Below are 23,949 nucleotides of genomic sequence, written 5' to 3'. Positions count from 1 at the left end.
CTCATTAAACATAAGAATAGCCTTACTGGGTCAGACCAATGGTTCATCAAGCCCAGTAGCCCATTCGCACAGTGGCCAATCCTGGTCCTTAGTACCTGGCCAAAACCCAAGGAGTAGCAATATTCCATGCTACCGATCCAGGGCAAGCAGTGGCTTCCCCCATGTCTTTCTCAATAACCCAATGCATTTGCCACCGCCACCAGGGATTCCATTTATAAACAGGCCCCCCCCTTCCTCTGAAGTCAACCCAGAAGGCATCCCTCCGATGTCAGCTAACATTGGAGGGAAGCCTACCGGGTCAGCTGGGGATCCCAGTTACCTTAACTGTCCTCCTTCCAGCTGGGCTGCTCCTTCCTGCCTTCAGCGGCACTTGTTTGCAGGGACTCATGCAACAGCTCTTGTATGCTGCACGTGGCTGTCCTAGAAGCCATCTTTCCGTCAGAGGGGGCATGCCCAAATGGGTCAGCCTCATGCAGTGTCAGCTCTGACATCGGAGGGAAGCCTTCATAGTTGGCTTCGGCGGAGGGGGGCATTCTCAGATGGGTCAGCCACATGCAGCGTGCAAGAGCTACTGCATATATCCCTGTAAACAAATTCCGCTGAAAGCAGAATGGAGCAGCCCAGCTGAAAGGAGGACTATTGAGATAATTGGGACCCGGAAGGCTTCCCTCCGACATCAGCTCTGACATCAGAGGGAAGCCTTCCGGGTCAGCTTCGACGGAGAGGGCATGCCCAGATGGACGGCCCTGAAGGGAACAAGTAAGGAAGAATTTGGATAACGTGGGACAAAGGGAGAAAGGAGGGGGGGAAGGAGCGCATTGGGACATGGTAGGAGCTCAAATTTGGGACAAAGGCAGAGAGGGGGACACAAGCTCAGGACACAGAAGGAAGGGAGGGGGCGTGATCTGGGGACATGAGGGAGGGAATAGAAAGGGAGAATTGTTGGGCATGAGTATGTGAGAGAGAAGGAAAGAGACAGTGCACATGGGGAAAGGAAGAAAGGAAAATTGTTGTGCATAGAGAGAGAGGAGTGAGGTAGAGATACATGGGGAAGAGAAGGATGATAGGGAGAAATGTTGGATATGGTGGTGGAGAGGGAACAGAGGGACAGATTGAAGGGGATGCAAGGGGGAGGAATGTTGGAATACCCCCTCTTCTACAAAGCCGCACGGCAACAGCCCTGAAGCCCTTTAAATCTCTATGGGCTTCAGGGCCATTACCGCGCGGCTTTGTAGAAGAGGGGGGGTGTCCAACATTTTATTTTCTATTTTGTGATTAGAATATATCAGATTTGAAATTTGTATCCTGATATAGCTGATGTTAGACATAATTGGGGACCGCAAAGCCCAGGCAGTGTTTCTTTAGCTTCCAGCTGACTTAGGGCTCTCTCTGACCAGGGGGCAGTTGCCCTAACTTCCCCTAACACTATTCCTGTCATGCAGAATTTCTGTGTAGCATTCTGTAATAATTTAGCTTATTCAGCTTTCTCGATAGTGGAGGGGATATTTGTGAAGGGGAGGGGAGAGGAGACAGGGGTTTTGTTGATCCTTGCTGTGTATTATTTGTAAACAGGCAAACAGAGAAAACTTTGTCTTAAAGTACCAACAGCACAAAAGAAAGGCAAGGGAGATGTCCTTTCAACCAAAAATAAGTCTTTATTATATCAAGCGCACAGTCCCAACAAGGATCCTAGTTTTGGCGTGTGTAAATGCCTTCCTCTGGGAACACTATGAAAAATGTAAAACACATTAAAACTATACAAATAAAATATCAATGAATGCATCAGAGTTACATGCATATGTGAAGTGTGATATAGGGAAAATATCAATGTAAAACTTGAAATCTTAAAAGGTGAACATAAACAATGACCATAAGACAAACTAAAAGCATAACCAATGGTGCAAATATCAATAAAACCGGCATTTATCAATTCTCATTGGCTTCCAATCCAGGAAAGAATACAATTTAAATTCTACTGTATGCTATTTAAAACTATAAATGGAGACAGCCCAATCTACCTAAACGACCGCCTCATCCAAACCACCTCTACCAGGCATAGAAAAACACCCCCCCCCCCCATTCACTTACCCCCCAATCAAAGAAGTAAAACAGAAAAAACTATACGACGGCCTACTGGCCACTCAGGCAGCGAAGATAGACAACCAAGTCTCCAACCTATTGACAACAACCCCAGACTACAAGATGTTCAAAAAGGAAATAAAAACTATACTCTTCAAGAAATCCCTTAATAAAGCTTAATACCATGAATACCAGGATAAAGCTTAATATCATGATAAAGCTTAACCCCCCTCTTACCATCCCCTCCCTAACCCCAGATCCTACTTTTCCCTCTCTTGGAAACCTTCTCTGACCTAACGTTGTAACCCTCATCCATAACTCTTTTTGTAATCCGCTTTGAACCGAAAGATAATGGCGGAATAGAAATCTGTAATATAATGTAATTTAAATATATAATATAGAGGCTGTGAAATATAATATGGCATATTTAAAACACAGATAAAACATAAAAGAGCAAATTAAATAATAACCATTTAAACTAAAAGCATAAGCAAAAATACTGACATTAGTCTAGCTTGCTTTATTGCAAGTGTACCGAGTGGCTTGAGAAACAGAAGAGGAAATGAAAAGGAGCTGTATGGAAGGGAAAAAAATATATATAAAACAGGTAATCATATTATAAATAAAGACTGAATGAACACCATGACAAAACAGGAAAAGACCAATCGGGTGCTACAAAAGAATTTTCCTAAACAAAGGGCTTACAGAAAAATAGTCAAAAACAAAAGCAACCACTGGAAAAGGTGAGGTGCAAAGTGACTCCTCTGAAACTTAGTGCCTGTTTTACAAAGCCATACTAGCAGCTCCTGTGCGGTAACAGCCCCGAAGCCCATAGAGATTTAAAGGGCTTTGGGGCTGTTGCCGCGTGGCGGCCGCTAGCGCAGCTTTGTAAAACAGGCTGTAACATAAGGACATGAGAACAAAAATGGTAAAAAATGGATCATACCTGGTTCAAAACTGTGGTAACCGTGCATACACTGTAAAGAAACAATGGTAAAATAAAAGTAAATTGCATAGCGACAAGCTTGAATGGTTAAAGAAAGGAGGATAGAAAGTCCCTCCTCGAGGGCCGCAATCCAGTCGGGTTTTCAGGATTTCCACAATGAATATGCATGAGATCTGTTAGCATACAATGAAAGCAGTGCATGCAAATAGATCTCATGCATATTCATTGGGGAAATCCCGAAAACCCAACTGGATTGCGGCCCTTGAGGAGGGAGTTTGACACCCCTGCCTTAACCATATAGACAGGTAGCTGAGGGAAAAACTTTTGAGCATTGGAATCGATGTTGGAATAATAGAGAGGGCGCATTGAACCACCTTTAATCTGAAAGGCAGCTTGTAGAAGTGGCTAAGTTGGGTAAGTCACGTGTAGACGTGACAATAGTTAAAAGATAAAGAGGAATAACAAGTGATAAAATAAAGAGAATAAACTGAACTCGTAGGGATAAAATAAACTCATAGGGAATAAAAATCCTTATGTTTCTGAAAATGAAAGATTGACCATGCCATGGTTAAAAATCAGGGCAGCCAGGAAAATGACGTTTTAGAGGCTTCGTCTCAGTGTTACGATGAAGAGGAGTACAAAAATTAATTTAAAAAACTACAGTTAGAATAAAATTGATATATGTTGAATGATGCTGTGTGGTGATGTTAAAAACGTAATAGATAAAAACCAAATCAGATAACGAACAATATAAAAACAAAATTTTAAAGAGACTTGGACCAAAGGGTCAAGCAAAAAAGAAAAACAAAACCAAACAGGAGGTGGGAAAACATCCTCTAAAAATCGGGAAGAAAAATAACATGATGTCTCAAAACAAGAGATGGGTTGTTGGCAGATGTATTTAAAAAAAAAAAAGAATTATTGCCCCATTATTGGGATATATGTGTCCATCTGTGTGTGGACCGTATGTGGATGGATGGAATGTGTATTATTTGTGTTTATAAAACGACAATTATACAGATTTTACTTTTATGAAATAGGTTCAGTATAAAATCATAACTATTTGAGGCTTGTGCAGATGGGATCAGATGGCTTGCAGGGATGGGAGGGGGGACGGGAACCGAGCTGGCAAGGACAGGACCAAGCTCACAGGGACGGGGTGGGGACGGGGACAGATTTTTTTCCCCATGTTATTCTCTAATGTGTTCTTTGCAGGTGGCTGTACTCATGGGTGAGGTGTTCACTTAAATACCTTATGGAATACTTTAAGATATGTGCAAATCTTCTATATGTGGGCACGAGGAGTTATATAAGCTTTGGCTGGCATAAGTGCTCATGCCTAAATACTGTGCACCTGCATGTCCTAGTTATTTAATACAGGCAGTCCCCAGGGTAGGAGCGGGTTCCATTTTTTAAACCATTCTTAAGTTAAATTTGTAAGTAACTCAGATCCTGTACAATACACTATATAGACACTAAATATTAAAGAACATTAAAGAATCAGCCCTCAATATAAAGTACTGTAGTTTAAATAGAAATAAAAGATAGAAGGTTTACACTTACTTTGGTTCTTCATCCGTCCCACTGTTCCAAATATTTAAAAAGAACCTTAAATGTCTTCTTTTTAAAGAAGCCTTTAATTGACAGATTATAAATACTCATTTTTCTTGACCTTTTTTTGGTCTCTCATTTTATCCCATTACCTCCCTAATATGTTTCCCTTCTATGTAATCTTTTAACAAATATTGTATTTCCTCCCCACCTTCCCATTGTTATCAGTTGTCTTCATGTCCAATGTTGTTACCTAGTTCGTTTAGAAGAATAGTAATTGTATAAGTGAGTCCATTTTATCTCTATTTTATTTATGTAAAACGCTTTGAAATTGGAAAAGCGTTTAATCAAACAATATAATAAACTTGAAACTTGAAACTTCCCTCTCCACCACCACATCCAATATTTTTCCCTCTCATCTCTCTCTTCCCCATGCATCTGTACCTCATGCCTCTCCCACCCAGTGGCATACCTAGGAGGGGGCGGGAGGGGGGAGGTCCGCCCCAAGTGCACGCCCCAAGGGGGTGCACAGGAGAGAGCTGAACAGGGACAACGGGGGACCCACGAGGTCAAATACATCTCGAGCCGCGAGGCTCGTCTTCTGTTCCTACCTGCCCTGCCGCTCACATATAGCCGATCGGAAATCTTCCCCGATGTCAGCGCTGACGTCGGAGGAAGGGCTTAAGCAAAGCCTGCCCTCCGACGTCAGCGCTGACATCGGGGAAGACTTCCGATCGGCTATATGTGAGCGGCAGGGCAGGCAGGAAATAGAAGACAAGCCTCGCGGCTCGAGCTTCATTTTGCTGAGAAAGTTGCTAAGATGGGCTGAGAGGCAAACGCGGAACACAAAAGGGGGGAGGGAGTGCGTTTTTGAACACAGAAGGCATGGACTTGGGAGAGAGGAAGGGAGGAAAAGAGATGCTTAGTTGGGAGATGGAATGAGTTTTTGAACACAAAAGGCATGGACTTGGGAGAGAGGAAGGGAGGGAAAGAGATGCTGAGGTGGGGGAGGGAATGGGTTTTTGGACACAGAAGGCATGGACTTGGGAGAGAGAAGGGAGGGAAAGAGATGCTGAGGTGGGGGAGGGAATGCGTTTTTGGACACAGAAGGCATGGACTTGGGAGAGAGAAATGGAGGGAAAGAGATGCTGAGGTGGGGGAGAGAATGTGCTTTTGGACACAGAAGGCATGGACTTGGGAGAGAGTAAGGGAGGGAAAGAGATGCTGAGGTGGGGGAGGTAATGGGTTTTTGGACACAGAAGGCATGGACTTGGGAGAGAGGAAGGAAGGGAAAGAGATGGTTGTGTACATGGGGAATAGAAGAAAGGAGAATTTTTGGTCATAGGGAGGGAGTGAGGTACAGACAGTGGCATACCAAGGTGGGGGGTGGGGTGAGGTGGGGGCGGTCCACCCCGGGTTTACGCCCCCAAGGGGGTGCACAGCTGGCTACCCTCCAGTGTTCTCCCTAGGCCGGCAAACTGCGGCTCTGTAGCCACTTGAGTGCCACCGCCGCCATCAGGAACAGGCCAGCGCTGAATTCTCCCTGCTTTTCCCTGTCGCCCTGACCAAATCTCGCCACCCGCGTCAATTCTGATATCGGAGAGGACGTTCTGGGCCATCCAATCGCTGCCTGGCTGGCCCAGAACGTCCTCTCCGACGTTAGAATTGACGTCGGGTGGCGAGAGTTGGTGACTGGCATTATTTAGACTTTAATTTCTATGAATGAATAGAATGAAAATGATATAAAATTACTTGCTTGTTTTTATGTGCGTGCGCTGAAGGAAAGTGGAGAGAGAGTGGGCTGAGGACGCTGAAGGGAAATGGGGAAGAGAGAGTGGGGAGAAGACGCTGATTTATAAATTGACAAGTGTACAGAATATTGTTTCTTTTTAAACTTTAATATAAACAATTCAAGGCTTGTGTGGATGGAATCAGGTGGTTTGCGGGGATGGGGACCGAGCTTACAGGGATTAGTCCAATAAAATGGTATTTTTTTATTTCTCATTATTTGTTTTATTTTTATTTGTTAATTTGTAAAGTGGTGATTGTTATGTATCAGTTTTTTCAAATTTACATCTACTGTCTTTATATTTTTCACTGTATTAGAGGACATGTGTTACTGTTTTTGTGGTGTTGCATTGTATCCAGGGTCTGGTTTCTTGGCGGTTCAGTTTAACTTTTGTCTACATATTTCTATTTTTAGTTTGTGATTATTCCATATTAGGTGAGGGTGTATCTCTGTTCTGTGTGTATGAAAAGAATATAGTTTTCAGTTGGCATTGATTACAGGATCAATTGACTGTGCGGGATCTGGCTTGTTTAGTTTTACAATGTATGTGTTGGTGTTCTAGTCCTCACTGCAGTGTTTAAGATGCTGCCTTTTCCTAGGTACACTCTTGTTGTGCGATATGTGGATTGTTACTAAAAACCATATTTTTCATATAGATGGGGGGGGGGTCAAAAAATGATGGGCCCCGGGTGCCACATACCCTAGGTACGCCACTGCTCCCATCACCATCTCCAATACTTCTCTCTTTCTCCCTATGCCCAACAACTCTCCTGTTTCTTCATTTCCCTGTGTGCACCATCTCTCTTTCCCTCTCACTCAGACTCCCATGCCCAACAATTCTCCTTTTCTATTCCCTCTCCTACCTTAGCAGCTCTTTTCCTCACTCCCTCCATTCTTCCATCCTATGTCCCAAGTTCAAGCTCCCCTCTCTCCATTCTGTGTCCCAAATTCATGCTCCCTCCCTCCTTCTATCCTTTGTCTGAAGTTTCCTCTCTTCCTCCTGTGTCCCAATATGTCCCTCTTCCTCCCTTCTGTGTCCCAATGTGCCCCTCGTCCTCCTTCTCACTTGCCTCCCTTCCGCTCAGAACCATCAGAAAATATTTTGATGCAGTATCATTCCGTTTATTGGTTCAGTCTTCCATTTTAAGCATTCTTGACTATTGTAACATCATTTACTTGGGAACTTTTAAGAAAACTCTTCAAAGACTCCAAGTTATTCAAAATTCGACAGTTCGATTGATTTTTGGTTTGAAAAAAATGGGAATATATAAGTCCCTATTATCAAAAACTACACTGGCTGCCCCTGGAAGCAAGAGTTTTGTTGAAATTTTTTTGTCTTTGTTTTATCAATACTTGGTTTGGCCCCTACGTACTTGGTTTCTCATTTTAATTTGGATTGTTCTAATAGGCCTACATGTAGAATTCATATGTTCACTTATCCAACAATAAAGGCCTGTTGTTATAAAAGATTCCTGGACAGAACTCTTGCTTTCCAGGCAGGTAATTTGAATAATTGTCTGGGTAACATTATTATGTACTCCTCATCCTATTTTAGTTTTAGAAAATCAGTAAAAATGAAATTGTTTAATTGATTTGTAACCTAAGAATTTTACTGTTTTTACTTCTTTTTCTTCTGTATGCATGTATTTGATGATTGTGCCTATTTCTCTGATTGTCCAGCACATCTTATTGTAAACCGCTTTGGCGGTATATAAGAATAAAATTATTATTATTATTGCCTCCTGTGGCCAGCTCCCTCCTCCCTACAATACTTCTCTTCTCAAAGCCGCGACTGCGGTTCCTAAACGCAGCCCACAGCTGATTTGGAAGCCTTCCCTTCCTGTCTCAATGCACCCTTTTTCCTCCCTTCCATGTCCCAACATCCCCTTCTTCCTCTTTCTCACTTGCCTCCCTCTTGTTGGTGTTGCCTCCTGTGACTGGTTTCCTCTTCCCAAAGCCACGACCGCAGGTCCTACACATGGCCCGCAGCTGACCCAGAAGCCTTCCCAGCAGCATCTACATTAGCGCACACTAATTGATTAGTGCAGGAATAGCATGAGCCCGTACCTTCTAAAAAAATTGATGGTGATAAGAACTTATGTGGTAATTTTTTTTTAATGGCCACATGCTAATGGCAACATTAGTGCATGGCCATTAATAAAAAAAAAAAAAAAACAGAAATGGTCCACTCTTTCATTATCTTTTTAACCTCATTTCTACATTCTCAGCCCCTTCAGAAACTCATCCCCTTCCTCTTAAAACCCTGCTCAATACCCCATCCCTTTCTTTTTTAGTTCAAATCTCTTTGTTTTTATGGTTACAATTAATAAATACAACAAAATTAAATATCATTAATAGTACTTTATTGTGATATAATAACAGTCATATTTTAAGTGACATCCTCATCAACCCTTTTCAGTGCTTCTCCCTTCCATTTTTCTAGCCCATTCACGTTATATCTTAACCATTCTGCACACTTCAGTCCCTATCTCTTACTTTCCCACTTCATACCTTCACTAATTCTCCTAACCCATCAATACACCACCATTATTACCTATAATTGCCAGGTCTTCACTATCTCCTCAAAATTCCTTCTCCATCTATCTCATCAATAATTCTCTGAGGGAAGTCACTGCTTGCTCTGGGATCAGTGGTATGGAATGTTGCTCCTATTTGGGTTTCTACCAGATATTTTGTGACCTAGATTGGCCACTGTTTGAAACAGGATACTGGGCTAGATGGACCATTGGTTTGACCCAGTACATAAGAACATAAGAGTTGCCGCTGCTGTTTCAGACCAGTGGTCCATCATGCCCAGCAGTCCGCTCACATGGCGGCCCTTTTGGTCAAAGACCAGCACCCTCACTCAGACTAGCCCTACCAGCGTACGTCCTTATTCAGTAGGAACTTGTCTAACTTTGTCTTGAATCCCTGAAGGGTGTTTGTTTGTATGGTTATGAAAATAAAATGAAAAATGCTTTGCCCTTCAACATCCTCCCACTCAGTCACCAAGTCCCAGTCATCTTCTTTTATTTTGTTCCCCTAACCCTTCTCCAAATCCCATCCATCATGTAATCTTTTCAGGGTCTGTATATGACTTATATCTCTCCAGGCCAACATCATTCTCTCTGCTCCCTATCTGTCTAGCACAGTGATCTCAAACTCAAACCCTTTGCAGGGCCACATTTTGGATTTCTAGGTACTTGGAGAGCCTCAGAAAAAATAGTTAATGTCTTATTAAAGAAATGGCAATTTTGCATGAGGTAAAACTCTTTATAGTTTATAAAATCCCTTTTGACTAAGGGCTCCTTTTACTAACGTGCACTAGCGGTTTTAGCATGCACTACAATGTCCCAAGTGCTAAACGCTAACGCCTTCATAGAGCTTGTGTCAGTATTTTTCATTTAGCACGCGCTAAAAACGCTAGCACACCTTAGTAAAAGGAGCCCTAAATTTTAATAATGCCACTATCTAGTTGTCGTTGACTATCTTCTAGGGCCAGCCAGTTTGATTTAATTGAGTAGGAGCCTCTCTTACCCAGATAAATCATTTTAAATTTTGATCCCGTTATAGTTTATTGGAACTAAACCATATATTAGTTAAGGGGGGGAATATTATTCTTATTCCAGAAGACTTTTGGGGGCTGATTTTATAACAGATCAGAAAATAAATCATAATTAGTACTAAATATAGATATAAATAGCAGTTTTACTTATGTAAAACATTGAAAAAGTATTCACCTATTTTATGCCTTTTTGCGAAGGCAATGTAGATGCCTATGTTTCTTTATAAAAAATATCTTACATATGTGTTTGATATTAGCTTTTATATATGCTGACTTTGGAGGTTATCATATTGATTGTTTTACATTAGCATATCGGCTGACTAAAAGCTTGTGTTTATTTTTAAACTGTTGTAGATCGGAATATGTATTGCTGATGGTTTGTTAATAAATACCTCCTTTAAATTAAAAAAAAAAAGATAAAAAATAGTCTCCCAGAAGCACTCCCAATATTGCACAATCCTCACACACAACTTATACCTGCTCCAAGGCAAGTATAAATGTGTGTGTGTACTCCCATCTCCACTCCATTCAAACTACACCCCTGGGAATGATGTACATATTCAGCTGTGCAATTTCATAGGAGTCATTTTATGCAGTAAGCATGCTTCATAGAAAAATGCTTCATAAAAGTATTTCTCAGCATCATCTTTTTTCAGAAGAATTACGAGGTGCATTCAATAATTCATTTACCTAAGTATGAAAGAAAGTAGCAAGAATGTTGAAACAAGTCTGTGCATGATGTGACATGTCTCAAGATTACACATGCACAGTTGCAGCTCAGTGCAAGTCTAACATTCTAAGAGACAGGATGTCAGGAGAATCCTCATGCGAATCAAGAAACTGCTAGATTTGGAGCACCATTCAGTGATAACATTTCTCTCAAAAGAAGGGAAAAAGCCAAAAGAGACCATGAACGCATGACTGCAGTTTATGGTGAGTCTGCCCCTTCATCCTACAAAGTAAAAATTTTGGAGCAAGCAGTTTAAGTGGGGTACAGAGTCCATTGAGGAGGATGTGATAAGCAGGAGCACGCTACAGGGCTTCAAAGAAGGATTGGATAGGTACCTGGAGGACAAAGGGATTGAGGGGTACAGATAGGAGTAGAGGTAGGTTATAGGGATAGGATTAGAGGACTAGAGACAGTTACATAATTAGTCAGGGACACTGTTCAGGCAATTAGGCCTGATGGGCCGCCGCGGGTGCGGACCGCTGGGCAAGATGGACCTCTGGTCTGCCTCAGCGGAGGCAACTTCTTATGTTCTTATGACCCTCACACTGGACAACCTGTGGAAGCAACTTCCACGGAAGTGTGCAAGAAAGTTGAGGATTTAATTTTGTCAGACAGACAAATTAAGGTTTCCCAAATAGCTGAAGAAATGGGCATCTCAGCAGGTACAGTTTGAAAAATAATTCATGAAAAGTTGGGCATGTCCAAGGTAAGTGCAACATGGGTTCCAAGAATGCTGATGCCATGTCAGAAGGCCATGAGGCTCCAGTGCTGTCAGGAGAACTTGGAAATGCTTTGTGAAGACCAAGTGAATTTTTTTCATCGTTTGTTGACTAGAAATGAGACTTGGGTCTATCACAGAGATCCTGAGTCCATAATGGAGTCAATGCAGTGGAAGCACAAGTCATCCCTCACCCCAAAACTGTTCAAGACAGAAAAATCTGCAGGCAAAGTCATAGCAACTGTCTTCTGGGATGATGAAGGACTTGTGCTTCTGGAGTTCATGCTATATAAAACAACTATAACTGGGGAGAGATACGCCAACACAATGATCACTTTGCAGGAGTCAATCTAGCAGAAAAGATGAGGAAAACTGACAGCAGGCATGCTTCTTTTTCACCGCAATGGACCAGTGCACACATCACAACAATCCCAGGTTGCCATCTAAGAATGTGGCTTTCAGCAGCTGAAAACCAAAAAAACTCTGTGGAGTGACGATGTTCAGCAGCTGAACCATCCATCCTACAGTCCTGACCTGGCTCCCTCGGAATATTTCCTGTTCTGAGTTTTGAAGAAATCTCTCCATGGACTATGTTTTTCAAGTGATGAAGAAGTCAAGGAAGCTGTGACATCCTGGTTTGAAGGTCAGACTGAAGAATTCTTTTCAAAGAGGTTAAAGTCATTGCAGGAAGAGTGAATGAAGCGTATAGAGCTATCAGGGGTCTATATTGAAAAATAAAACAAAAATTTTTTCTGTCCTACTGAGGTAGATAAATTATTGAATGCCCCTCATAGTATTTAATATCCTCTTCTACAAAGCCGTGCTAGCAGTTGCCACTGCAGTAACTGCCCTGAAGCCCATAGAGGTTTAAAGGGCCTCGTGGCTTTAGCACGGCTTTGTAAAAGGGGGGGGGGGCGGTAAATTTATTCTCTTAAAGCAAGGGTCAGTAATCAATAGAAAACTACAAGGGTCTTTTAACAAAAGTTAGTGCAAGTTATCTGCCACAGGATCTATTTTATTCCTATGGGCCCTGCGTCAAATATCTTATACTAATCTTTAGTAAAAGATTCCCAATGTGCCTGAAAATATATTAGTACAGTATTAATGCTTTGAATGTCTTATTTCTTTTAATTTTTCTTATTGTAGCACAAAACACTGGAACCTCAACATTGTACAGAAATTCTTATGGCGCACCTACTGATGATATCAAACACAACCAGGTAAATTTATTGAATCTAGACTGAATTTTAAAACACATTTTACTTGAGAATCTGTGCTTTTTAGAACACTGTGCATCTGATATTCACAGTGTTCTCTATTGTAATTTTATATTCAGTGCTTGTTCAGTCTATGAATCTACAGCAAGCTGTAGGAAACCAAAGACTGAAACAACAAAGAAGTAACTTTTTAACAGGTCCCCTGCATATGAAGGCCATGTGGGTGCCTATTTTGTAAAGGCAAATAACCTATAGTGGTTATTTTATTCTTGTTTTGGACGTCTGAAAAGTGGCATTAGATGTTCATATTTCATAGATATCCAAATCCCAATGATATGGACATCGAACACTACAGTGCATACATATGCCAAGGAGGTCTAGTCTGAGTATGTTTTGAATGGCACTAGGGAGGGCCTATAATATGGACATCCAACTCGGATCACAGAAAGGGAAGGGATATCCAAGTCTAAAAAAACTGAGCATCCGTATTTAGATCTGGTACTTGTCACATCAAGGTTACAGAAAGGTGTTCTGATTGAGCAGCTGTCCACTAGAGGGATTAAAACATAACACCTCTTTAATCCCCCAGTGGTAGCTGTCCCCCGCCTTCTCCCCTGAATGTGAAACTGGTAAGGGATACCAGGGTCTATGACAAATTAAGGTATTATAGACATTCTTAACAGAGCAGCATTCAGGTGTGAGGAGTAGGCTAATGGTTAGTGTAGTAGATGTGGAATAAAGGGATCCAGGTTCAAATCCCACTTCAACTCTTTTTTTTTTTTTAATTGCTAGCCCTGATAGAAAAATACTGTACCTGAATATATAAAACACCTGAAAGTCTGAAGGCTATTGAAGTGGTTTACATTCAGGTACAGTATGCATTATTTTGTTCCTAGAGGGTTCACAATTAAAAAAAAAAAAATCACAAATAGCTAAAATGGTATTTGAAGCTGGGTCTCCTGATTCTCAACCTACCATATTTTTCGCTCTATAAGACGCACCTGACCATAAAACGCACCCACAACCAAGAAAAAAAAATTCCTGACCAAATGGTGTCCCCTGTCCCCCCTCTGGGGGTCTAATGGTAGGCACGTGTACTGGCAGCCAGCCAGCCAGCCAGCCTCCCTCCCCTGCATACTTTTTAAAATCATACCCCCCTTACCTTTTTTTAATTCCAGCGCCCTCCCTCACTGGACGCGGCTGCCTCCAAGTCCTCTTCTCTTGTGGCAGAGCGGCGCACAAGGCTGCCTAGTTCCCCGCCTCTTCCTGCGAGAACTGACGGCAGTAATGGCTCCCCAATTGTGGAATGCTCTTCCCCATTACATCAGAGAAGAAAAAGACCTCAGTCAATTTAAGAAACTTCTAAAAAGTTGTCTTTTTAAAGACGCGTTTAATCTTTAACCTCCTTCTTTAGATACAAATATTAGGGCTCGGATTTTTTACCTCTTCCCATTATATCATCCCTTATTTTCTCTCTTTTCTTAAGCCATGAAGATATAACTTTACCCCTTATCCTTACGTTTCGTGTACGTCTTAAAATTGTTAGTTCTAAGACTTGTGTTTGTTGTTTACTTATTGTAACCTGCTTTTATGAAGTTGTAAATCGCTTAGTAATTTGAATAAGCGATCCATCAAATATAAATAAAAACCTGAAAACCAGCCAACTGTGATTATTATAAAGCCACTTTATCCCATATGTTTTGGATTTGTCCTTGGGTAAACCAATTTTGGAATGTAGTTTTTTCTAGAGTTAGTAGTATGTGGAACACAAAATGGCATTGTAATAGTTATAGTTTATATACAACATCTTATTCCAAGTACATTTAAAAGTTTTTTAAAACGAACTATACTTTCAGGTTTGAAGATTATCCTTTCACTTTGGATAAAATCAATCCGTCCAACTTATAGTCAATGGCACTCTAATATGTTCCATCTTTTAATAATGGAAAATATGTCTATTTCTGAATGGGACACTAGGAAGGGACAGGTGTTACTCGCAATTTGGCAACCTTTTTTAAATACATTAACTTCTGAAGCATGTAGTAGTATTGTAATAGATTGATCTTGAAAACATATTAATTATATATGGTTTGGGGGTTTTATGCAGCCCTGGGGGGGGGGAATGGAAATGGGAAGATATATAGAAGGAATTAGTTGTTATTAAATTAGTTAATTAATTAATTTTATTAGATATTATATTGTTGAAATTGTTTCTATTTATATTGAAAATTTAATAAAAATGATTTAAATAAAACTTGGACAAGTCGGAGGCTTTGGTGCCAGTGGGAGACCCGCAGCAGGCCCAGGGGTCACCCTTTCCTCTGCGGTGGGCTGACCGCTCTTTTAGATATTTGGGAACTAGGATCTCCCAAGATGTCCGGGATTTGTATACTCTGAACGTCCAGCTTTTGCTTGATGATACCAGGAGCAGGCTGGAGGCTTGGTCTGTCCTTCCCCTTTCTCTTTTAGGACACATCAACCTGTATAAAATGGTAATTTTTCCTAAGTGGTTATATATGCTGCAGGTGCTTCAGATCCTTCATAGCCTAAAATCGCATTTTCTTATTTGCTGGGCTCTCGGGAGTTTGGGGGACTGGGGTTATCGGCCGTTTGATTGTATAATACGGCTTTTCTTCTCCACCATGTTCATGGCTGGTGCTAGAAAAGGTTCAAAGAAGGGCAACCAAGATGGTAAAGGGGATGGAACTCCTCTCATATGAGGAAAGACTAAAATGGCCAGGTACTAGTGACCTGGATTGGCCACCCTGAGAACAGGTTACTGAGCTTAATGGACCATTGGTCTGACCCAGTAAGGCTATTCTTATGTTCATGGTGGTCAGCATTATACGCCCCTATTGCAGGAATGTGCGTTTCTGGCTCCCTATCACTTTCATTCCAATTTATAGGCGCCTGCAAAACTTTTACCTCTGACCCTATGGGCCAGTTGGTTGATTGCAGCACTATGGGATGCGTGGCGGTACTTGGTTCAGCGACTGAGGGGTAATCCAAGCATATCTCCATTGCTACCCATTTGGGGAAATTTGGCTTTTTTGCCGGGGCTGGAGAACAGGGCATTCCAACATTGGGAAATGGCTGGGATAACACTTTTGGAGCATTTACAAGGACCAGGGGGCTTTCTGATATCAGCTGAGGACTTCTCTTAGTGGGATGATTGTTATGCTTTTTGTCAGCTGAAACATTATTTCTTTTCCCTGGACAAGAATGCCAAGGGATTTCCTCTGGCAGAGAAGGTACGCCAATTTTTTGACCTTATTTCTATGGATTGGATATCTATTTCAGGCACCCATGGAGCACTGGCTAAGGTGGCCTCTTTGGTGATTTTTCACAGGTGTATCATAGGTGGGAGAGCGATTTGGGCAGTCTGATATCTCAATGGGATGTATGTGCGGGACTGTGCAGCATCCCACTAGAGGTTCATAGCATGCAGTTGAGAGAAAATGCTTTTTGGCTTCTTCATAGAGCTTATGTGACACCCTCTTAGCTGCATAGAATGGGTTTCCTTCAGGCTCACCTGTGTTTGAAATGTAACCTTGAGGCTGCAAACTTTCTTCACGCCTTTTGGGTGTGTCCCAGTATACAGGCTTTTTGGAAGCGGGTGGGAGCCTATATGTCCTGGGTTTTGGGCCAGAGATTGGTGGTCTCTTCTAAAGTACTGTTATTGGGATTGCTGGGTTCTAGTAGAATTGGGCGGGGACCCTGTCTCTGGGTTCAGAAGTTAAGTATTTTAGGGCACAAAGCTATTCTGAGGGAGTGGATGTCCGACCAGGCTCCTTCGTTCTGGGGATGGAGAATTAGTATCCAGGAACTGATGGGTTGGGAAGCAATGGATGCCAAGGGTACTTGCAAATATAAGAAGAAATTCTTGGACGTATGGGATTCCTAAGTTCAGTCCCTCCCGCATAGGCTTTGCAGCCAGACGTTGAACTCTCTGTAGCTCCCTGAGGGTCATTCTCTGGGTCATAACTCTTCCTTTTGTCATTTCTCTTGTCATGTTTCTACACATTTTTCAGCTTCTTGGTCGGGATGGGGGTGAGGGTTGGGTTTATAGGGGATATCTGAAATACTCTCCTGTGTACCAAGATCTGGGTCATAAGAACCAAGACTTGGGACTTGCTTTGTCCACTTGATTGTATATTTGCCAGTTGCTTATTTGTTATGCGCAAATTCTGATTGTCTGTATTTTACCTTGTCAGTTTTAGTTGTCTTGAAAAAAAACAGTTTATACATAAATGGCACTCAACTCAGGGTGCCATTTATAAAGTAGCGCTTAGGCCTGGATTCTATATATGGCATTGTTAGCAGTGGCCGTTTTAACAATGACTTCAGATCATGTGTCATCTGTTTATAAAATTGCGCCTTTGGGAAAGATAGGCACTGGAAATATAGGCCAGGGTTTTCAAGGCCTACATTTCCACCGCATGCCTTTAATGTAAATCGTGCCTATAGTATCGTTAAGTGTCATAATATGCCTCTATAGATACAATTATGGCGCCATTTTTTTAGGTGCCAACATTTTTTTAAAACCGCTTTTAATCGGTTTTAAGCAACCGTTTCAACTTAAGTTAGACCATTTATAGAATCTGGACCTTAGTGCTCATATTTTTATCACCATATGTAGAATTTGGTCCAGTGTGCCTTTATAACATAATAGGAGCAAGCTGGCAGAAATAACAGCTAGATTGAAAATGTGAGCATAAATCACGGCTCTGCCCAAATTGTACTCCACGTGCCTACATATTGATAGTGACTTCTTATCATCACACATACTTTTATGCATGTAATCTCTGAGAGAATCTTACAAAAGCTCTTTTACCTACCTAAATTTATGAAATTATCCCTTAAATGTGCAATTGACTACAGAGATCCATAGTTAGAAGGTTATTTTCAGAGTCATTTGCTTGGCTAGATATTTACCTGTGGAAAATGGTTTGCCTGAAAGTTGCACTTTGATCTGTCAAATGTAGGTTTGTCATGTACTGTTAACAAGGTTAAGAAATGAAATGTTCTAGGAAGAGAAATGTTTAGGTTAGGGGAGGAAACAGCAGGACTTTTCAAAGTGCATTGCTGTTTTACTCCTTTAAGCTCTTAGCTGTATAGGTAGATTTATGGGTACAATAAAGTAGTGTTACATAAATAAATCATGCACACGTCTCGCATATAGGATACCCTATAAACACCTCCTTGGATTCTGTATTTTTGCCAGTTTATACTAAGAACAGAGACCAGGGCTATATGAAATATTTTATTATAGAAATAGAAAAATATAATTCACAAGCCAGCAGTAAATAATAACTAATTATTGTTCACAATGTCTCTGTACATACATATTTCTCATTACATAATTATTACACAATAATCCCTAAGTAAATGAGCAAATATAACTATTTCTTACATACTAATTAATTCCTTATAATAATAATTCCTGATTAGTAGCAATCTATTACAGTTTATCACTCAGAATAATTAACAATTCCTTTCCTGAAAACCAATCAGAGATCTACCTAGCCCCACTTATAAGAAAAATATGATTCCTTCCTCACCATTCTTCGGCCAAGCCTACTTCAATCAAGGGGGAGGAAATTTGTCCTTTCTCAGCGTAGCACTTTGTAGAAATTCTCTCGGTCAGCAAGAATCTGTTATTCACTGCAGTAAGCTGTTAAGTCTGTCAGCAATAGTTCCTTAAGTGATATGAACACCAGGTCTGGATAAAAGGTCCTGTTCCTTCACTCCCTGGAAGAGAGCTAATCACAAGAGGTAACTTCTCAGATTTTATTATTATAGAAGGTGTGCAGAGAATCCTATGCTAAGATCCAGGTCTGGATAAAAGGTCCTGTTCCTTCACTCCCTGGAAGAGAGCTAATCACAAGAGGTAACTTCTCAGATTTTATTATTATAGAAGGTGTGCAGAGAATCCTATGCTAAGATCCAAATTCCCTTACATCTCATCACAGACTAAAAATTAATTAGCTACCTTCTCCTTAGTTCTCATCAGATGACCTCCCTCTGACCAATCCAGAAACAGTCCCAATTAGTAGTCTTTCACCAATTAGTAGCCATTCTGTATCTTCGTATACCAGCCTTCCAGAGAGGTGCCTCAGTAGATAAGAGAGAGACACATACCGATCATGGAAGCTAATTCCTCCTACAACTTTCTCAGGAGCTGAGCCGGGCAGATGTTCTTGACTGAAGAAACACAGAGTTCTTGTAAACAAGTCCAGAATGCACCTGGCAGGCAGCAGGCAACAAAAATGATTTCTTCTTTTCTCTTCTTGCAAAAGATGATTCAGGCTTTGTGACATCATAGAGGCCTAACCCCAGGTGTGAGAAGAAGGAATAATCCCTACAGCTGTCAGCACAAATATGGGATGCTGGGTATATAGTGTGAGGAGCGGCCTAGTGGTAGAGCTGCTGCCTCAGAACCCTGAGGCTGTGGGATCAAATCACAGTATTGCTCCTTGTGACCCTCCATTGCAGTATACAAGTCCCATTTCCTTTCACCTTTTAATGAGTATGCTTTACACTAGTTAATTTTCAGAGAGAAACTACCCACAAAGTGCACATAACCCAAACTACATATTTTGCAAGTTTGTGGGCTACTGAGAATTGCCCTCTCTGTTACTTTAGAAGCAACTTGTGGGTGTGAAATAGTGTTTTACATACTTAAATAGATGCTTTGAAGATAAGCTAGTTATAAACAAATAAAAGTATGAACACACTTTGATGGACACAATCTGATCAGGACCAGCCAGCACGGCTTCAGCAAGGGAAGATTTGCTTGACGAACTTGCTGCACTTCTTCAAGGGAGTAACATTGTATATCTGGATTTTCAGAAGGCATTCGACAAGCTCCCGCATGAACGACTACTTCTAAAAATTGCAAGCCATGGGATCGAGGGTGAAATATTCATGTGGATTAAAAACTGGTTGGCGGATAGGAAACAAAGAGTGGGGGTAAATGGACAATACTCGGACTGGAAAAGCGTCACAAGTGGAGTGCCATGGGGTTCGGTGCTTGGACCCATGCTCTTCAACATATTTATAAACGACCTGGAAATTGGTATGACAAGCAAAGTGATTAAATTTGCGGATAATACGAAGTTATTCAAAGTGATGAAGACGCAGAAGGATTGCGAAGACCTGCAACATGGCATAAACACGCTTGAGAAATAGGCCACAATATGGCAAATGAGGTTTAAAGTGGATAAGTGTAAGGTGTTGCATGTCGGTAACAAAAATCTTATACACTAATACAGGATGTCCAGTGCAGTACTTGGAGAGACCCCCAGGAAAGAGACCTGGGAGTACTGGTTGATAAAGCCGTCCGCGCAATACGCGGCGGCTGCGAAAAGGGCGAACAAAATGTTAGGAATGATTAAGAAGGGGATCACGAGCAGATAGGAGAAGGTTATCATGCCGCTGTACCGAGCCATGATAGCCCTCACTTGGAATACTGCGTCCAGCACTGCTCGCCGTACATGAAGAAGGACACAGTACTACTCGAAAGGGTCCAGAGAAGAGTGACTAAAATGGTTAAAGGGCTCCAAGGTAGAGAGAACGAGAGGGCACTCTCTAAAGTTAGAAGGTGATAGATTCCATACAAACGTAAGGAAGTTCTTCTTCACCCAGAGAGTGGTAGAAAACTGGAACGCTCTTCCGGAGGCTGTTATAAGGGAAAACATCCTCCAGGGATTCAAGACAAAGTTAGACAAGTTCCTGCAGAACCAGAACGTACGCAGGTAAGGCTAGTCTCAATTAGGGCACTGGTCTTTGACCTAAGGGCCACTGCGTGAGCAGACTGCTGGGCACGATGGACCACTGGTCTGACCCAGCAGCGACAATTCTTATGTTCTTATGTTCAAAACTTAACTGGCCCACCCAGTCCTTTCTGAGTTTAAGGTGTTCCACCATATTTAAATGCGTTTCTTGGAGAAATGCTATGTCAGTGTGTTCTCTCTTTAAGGATACTAAAATCTTAGTACATTTTATAGGGGAATGGATCCCATCTACATTAAGAGATTTTACAATCAAATTAGCCATGTGAAAATAATAGAATCATAACATCAGACACATATGTAATAAGCAGTGCAATACCAGAGGAGGATAAGGATGTCCCATTGCATTGCACACTTATACAGCATAGCCCAAAAGAAGACCTTGCACACTTATACAGCATAGCCCAAAAGAAGACCAGAGCAAACTCACTCATACCCAGCACACAGCAAACTCCCCCAGACTAAGAAGTTGAAGCACAACAGCCCCGGGCCACACCTGTAAGTGTAGGCCAGAGTCAACTAAGAACCACATATGAAACCCACCAACCAGCCAAAAATAGCAGGACAATGAAAATCAGAACACTAGGGAAACATAAAAAAGAACATAATCAGGTGGACATGAAAACCCACAGCTTGCCATTCAGCTATAAAGAGAAGTCCATAGCAGCATGCCAAGGTGGGATAAAAAAAACAAAACAAAAAACCCCGCACAACACGGTAAGACCATAGCGAAGTAAGGTAAACGTGAATCAGTGTCATGCCCAAAGGTGACGGGAACATATGCAAGAGCCCACAGACAACACATGAAAACAAGAGTTCAAAATGCAGCAGGAATACTGCAATTACTGATTGCAAACCAAGTCTATTTGAAGGAGGAGCAGCACACTCTGCTGGCAGCCACAGATCAAGTCACCCCTCAATTGGTATCTGATGTGGAAGGAAAAAACTTAATAAAAAGCTCCAGGTCCCTTGGTGCATCCAGAAATGAGATTTTATTGTTATAGAGGACCCTAACATGGGCTGAGTACAGCAAAGAGATATGTATGTTGCATTTGAACAGCTCGTTGCAGGAGGGTCCATTGCCTGCCAACGCGAAGATACTTGGGAGGAAAAATCTTAGAAGTTGAGAATTTTGTGGCCATCAAAGTTCAAATCCTTCCCCTTGCAATACTGAGAGAGAACTTTTTCTTTTACTACAAGTTGAGAAATCTGGCTATAACCAGGCGTGGCCATTGTTTATTTTCTCTCCGCTGTCCCACGCGGTGTGCTCTTTTAATGCAGAAATGTGCCACATTGTCCTGTAAATCCAAAGCCTTGGGGAGTCATCCTTCCAACCCTGAACGGAGATCCACATCACGTATGGAGTTAGGGATCCTGATAAATCTTAAGTTGTTCCGATGCTCTATATTTTCTTGGTTTTCAGTCCGATTAGAGAACGATTTGTGTGCAGACTCCTGAATGTGGATGCTCTCCTTAAAATTAGCTGTGCATTCTTCTTGTTGAACTATACGATCTTTCGCTCATTGCAGGTGACTCGCTTGAGAATCTAGGCTTTCTTTGATATCTTCCATGAAAGTATGTATTTTCACCATCTTGTCCTCCATTACCAACGTGAGTGAGTGAGTGAGTTCTTGGATTGTGACCTCTTGGAGTGTGAACATAGGCACCTCGTGACCCTCCGCCATCTTGGAGTTCTGGCCTTTCTGCTTATCTTTTAGTCCTCTCTGTGATTTGTTAGACATTGCAGGTGAAAAGCGCCCAGACAAAATCCCCAGCAGATGCCCCATAGTAAAGAGCTCCTATGTGGTGGGAATTGGTACACCCAAAAAAAGAAGTTAGGGCTTCTCATAGATAAATCGTGATGGCATGGCCTGGAGCTGTGGAGAGGCACGTCTGTTCAGAACGCTGCCATCACGTGGCACCCCTCCCCCAGCTTTTTTTAAAATGGATTTTAATTGGTTTTTAAACAGTGCAGTCAATTACTGTGCTGATTAAACCAATTAAAGCAATTAAGTTAGGTGGCAGTAGAGCGCCTACCGCCACCTAACTTGGTGCTGTTTTTAGAATCCAAACCTAAATACTTAACTGATTAGCTCTAAACATGAGTTTAATTAGTTAAGTTGCTGTAGATAAAACTGAAACTGGATATTCAATGCCAGTTGCTGGATATGACTTGGTATTGAATATCTAGGTTTAGCACAAGTGGTGGTAGCTAACCGCACTGCCAGCTGAAAATTAGACCTAGTTTCTGTGGTTTGAGTTTACAAGAAGACGCTAACAATCACAATTTTAGGCTTAAGTTAAACACCTGTTAGTTTTAGACCTTATTTAACTTCCTTTATTCTGAGGTTCCTTTCACTTTATGCGTACGTACTATGATATGCCATCATTTACTAATCCATTTACACATCCACTCCTATATGTATTTTAGAAAAGTCTCCACATAAGCGGATCCTTTTCTAAAATAATACTGGAATTGTTCACATCTCAATTCTGTTTTCAATGTTCTGTCTAAAATGGGGCTGCATGTGTATATTCCCAGTCCTGTATAGCAATATACATGCATTTATTTATTATTATTTCCCTGTTAGCCTCTGCACTTTCTTCAAGGCCCACATAAATGATGGCAATATTTTTGCGTTTTCCAGGGTTTTAGAAGAATGACTAATGGGACAATTTGTGCTTAGTTCTCTGGTAATTTAAATGACCTTTAAAATCTAAAATAATGTGTTTAGGAGCTTGAATTCTTGATTGGCTATTCTTACATGTATAATTTTCTTGAACACTGTGAAAATCGGCACTTACATTGCTGTGCAAGCAATGCTTGCACAAAGAAGCAAAGGCAGTGCTGCTGTTTTAAAGAGTAGGTTTAAAGAATTGTTGCTTCCGTGGCTCATATAGGAAACAACATCTGTATTTCCAGTGGTCTTGTTCCTATTTTACAAAAGGCTCAATGTTTACCAGCCATTTTGTTCCAAAATAAAATGGAAATTTTCAATATCCCAACTTGGATGTTCCATTTCAAGCCTACACACCCTATGTAAAATGGGTCTTTGAATATATCCATTATTAATATACTGTACTATTTTACATTCACTTTATTTTTATATCTTTTCACAGGTAGCAAGCATTCTTATATCTTTACCAGAGGATAGGAGCAGGGTGGCTGTTGGCATCCCTGCAACAAATTTGACTGTAAGTAGTGCCAAAATCTAGAAACTATCCTGGGTGCAGACTTCTATCAGAGCTTTCTGTAAAGTATATTTGTATCCTCAAGCTTTCATTACTGCTGTGTGTCTGAACTGAAAAAATATAACTTTTGTTGAACTTCTCCATGGAATTGAATGGTTTTCAATGTGAACTAGGCTTCTCTTGGTGGATCTTAATTTTAAATCCCAGCAGGCTGCCTCTATGGAATACGAACTGAGTGTGGACATTTATCTCAGAGGCAGAAAGCAATTGGCAAGCTTTTAAAGCTATTTTCTTTCTGTCTATTTACAAAGGCAAGGCCTGAACTAGGGTAGGGCAACAGGGGCATCCAGAGCATTCCCTTAGCTGCCA

General features: G+C 41.3%; 1 protein-coding gene across 6 annotated transcripts in view; it reads left to right on the top strand.

The window, feature by feature from the left end:
* CTNND2 (catenin delta 2) overlaps positions 1-23,949 on the top strand; it is a 1,866,736-nt gene that overhangs the window by 1,818,203 nt on the left and 24,584 nt on the right. For all 6 annotated transcript variants that reach the window (XM_033929835.1, XM_033929832.1, XM_033929833.1 and 3 more), the window contains 2 exons: positions 12,525-12,598; positions 23,509-23,583. In XM_033929835.1, the coding sequence (XP_033785726.1) occupies positions 12,525-12,598; positions 23,509-23,583 (149 nt within the window). The remainder of the gene's footprint in view (positions 1-12,524; positions 12,599-23,508; positions 23,584-23,949) is intronic.

This window comes from Geotrypetes seraphini, chromosome 2 (assembly GCF_902459505.1).
Source record: "Geotrypetes seraphini chromosome 2, aGeoSer1.1, whole genome shotgun sequence".
In the NCBI taxonomy this organism is placed as follows: domain Eukaryota; kingdom Metazoa; phylum Chordata; class Amphibia; order Gymnophiona; family Dermophiidae; genus Geotrypetes; species Geotrypetes seraphini.
This window is presented reverse-complemented; position numbering and strand designations above follow the sequence as displayed.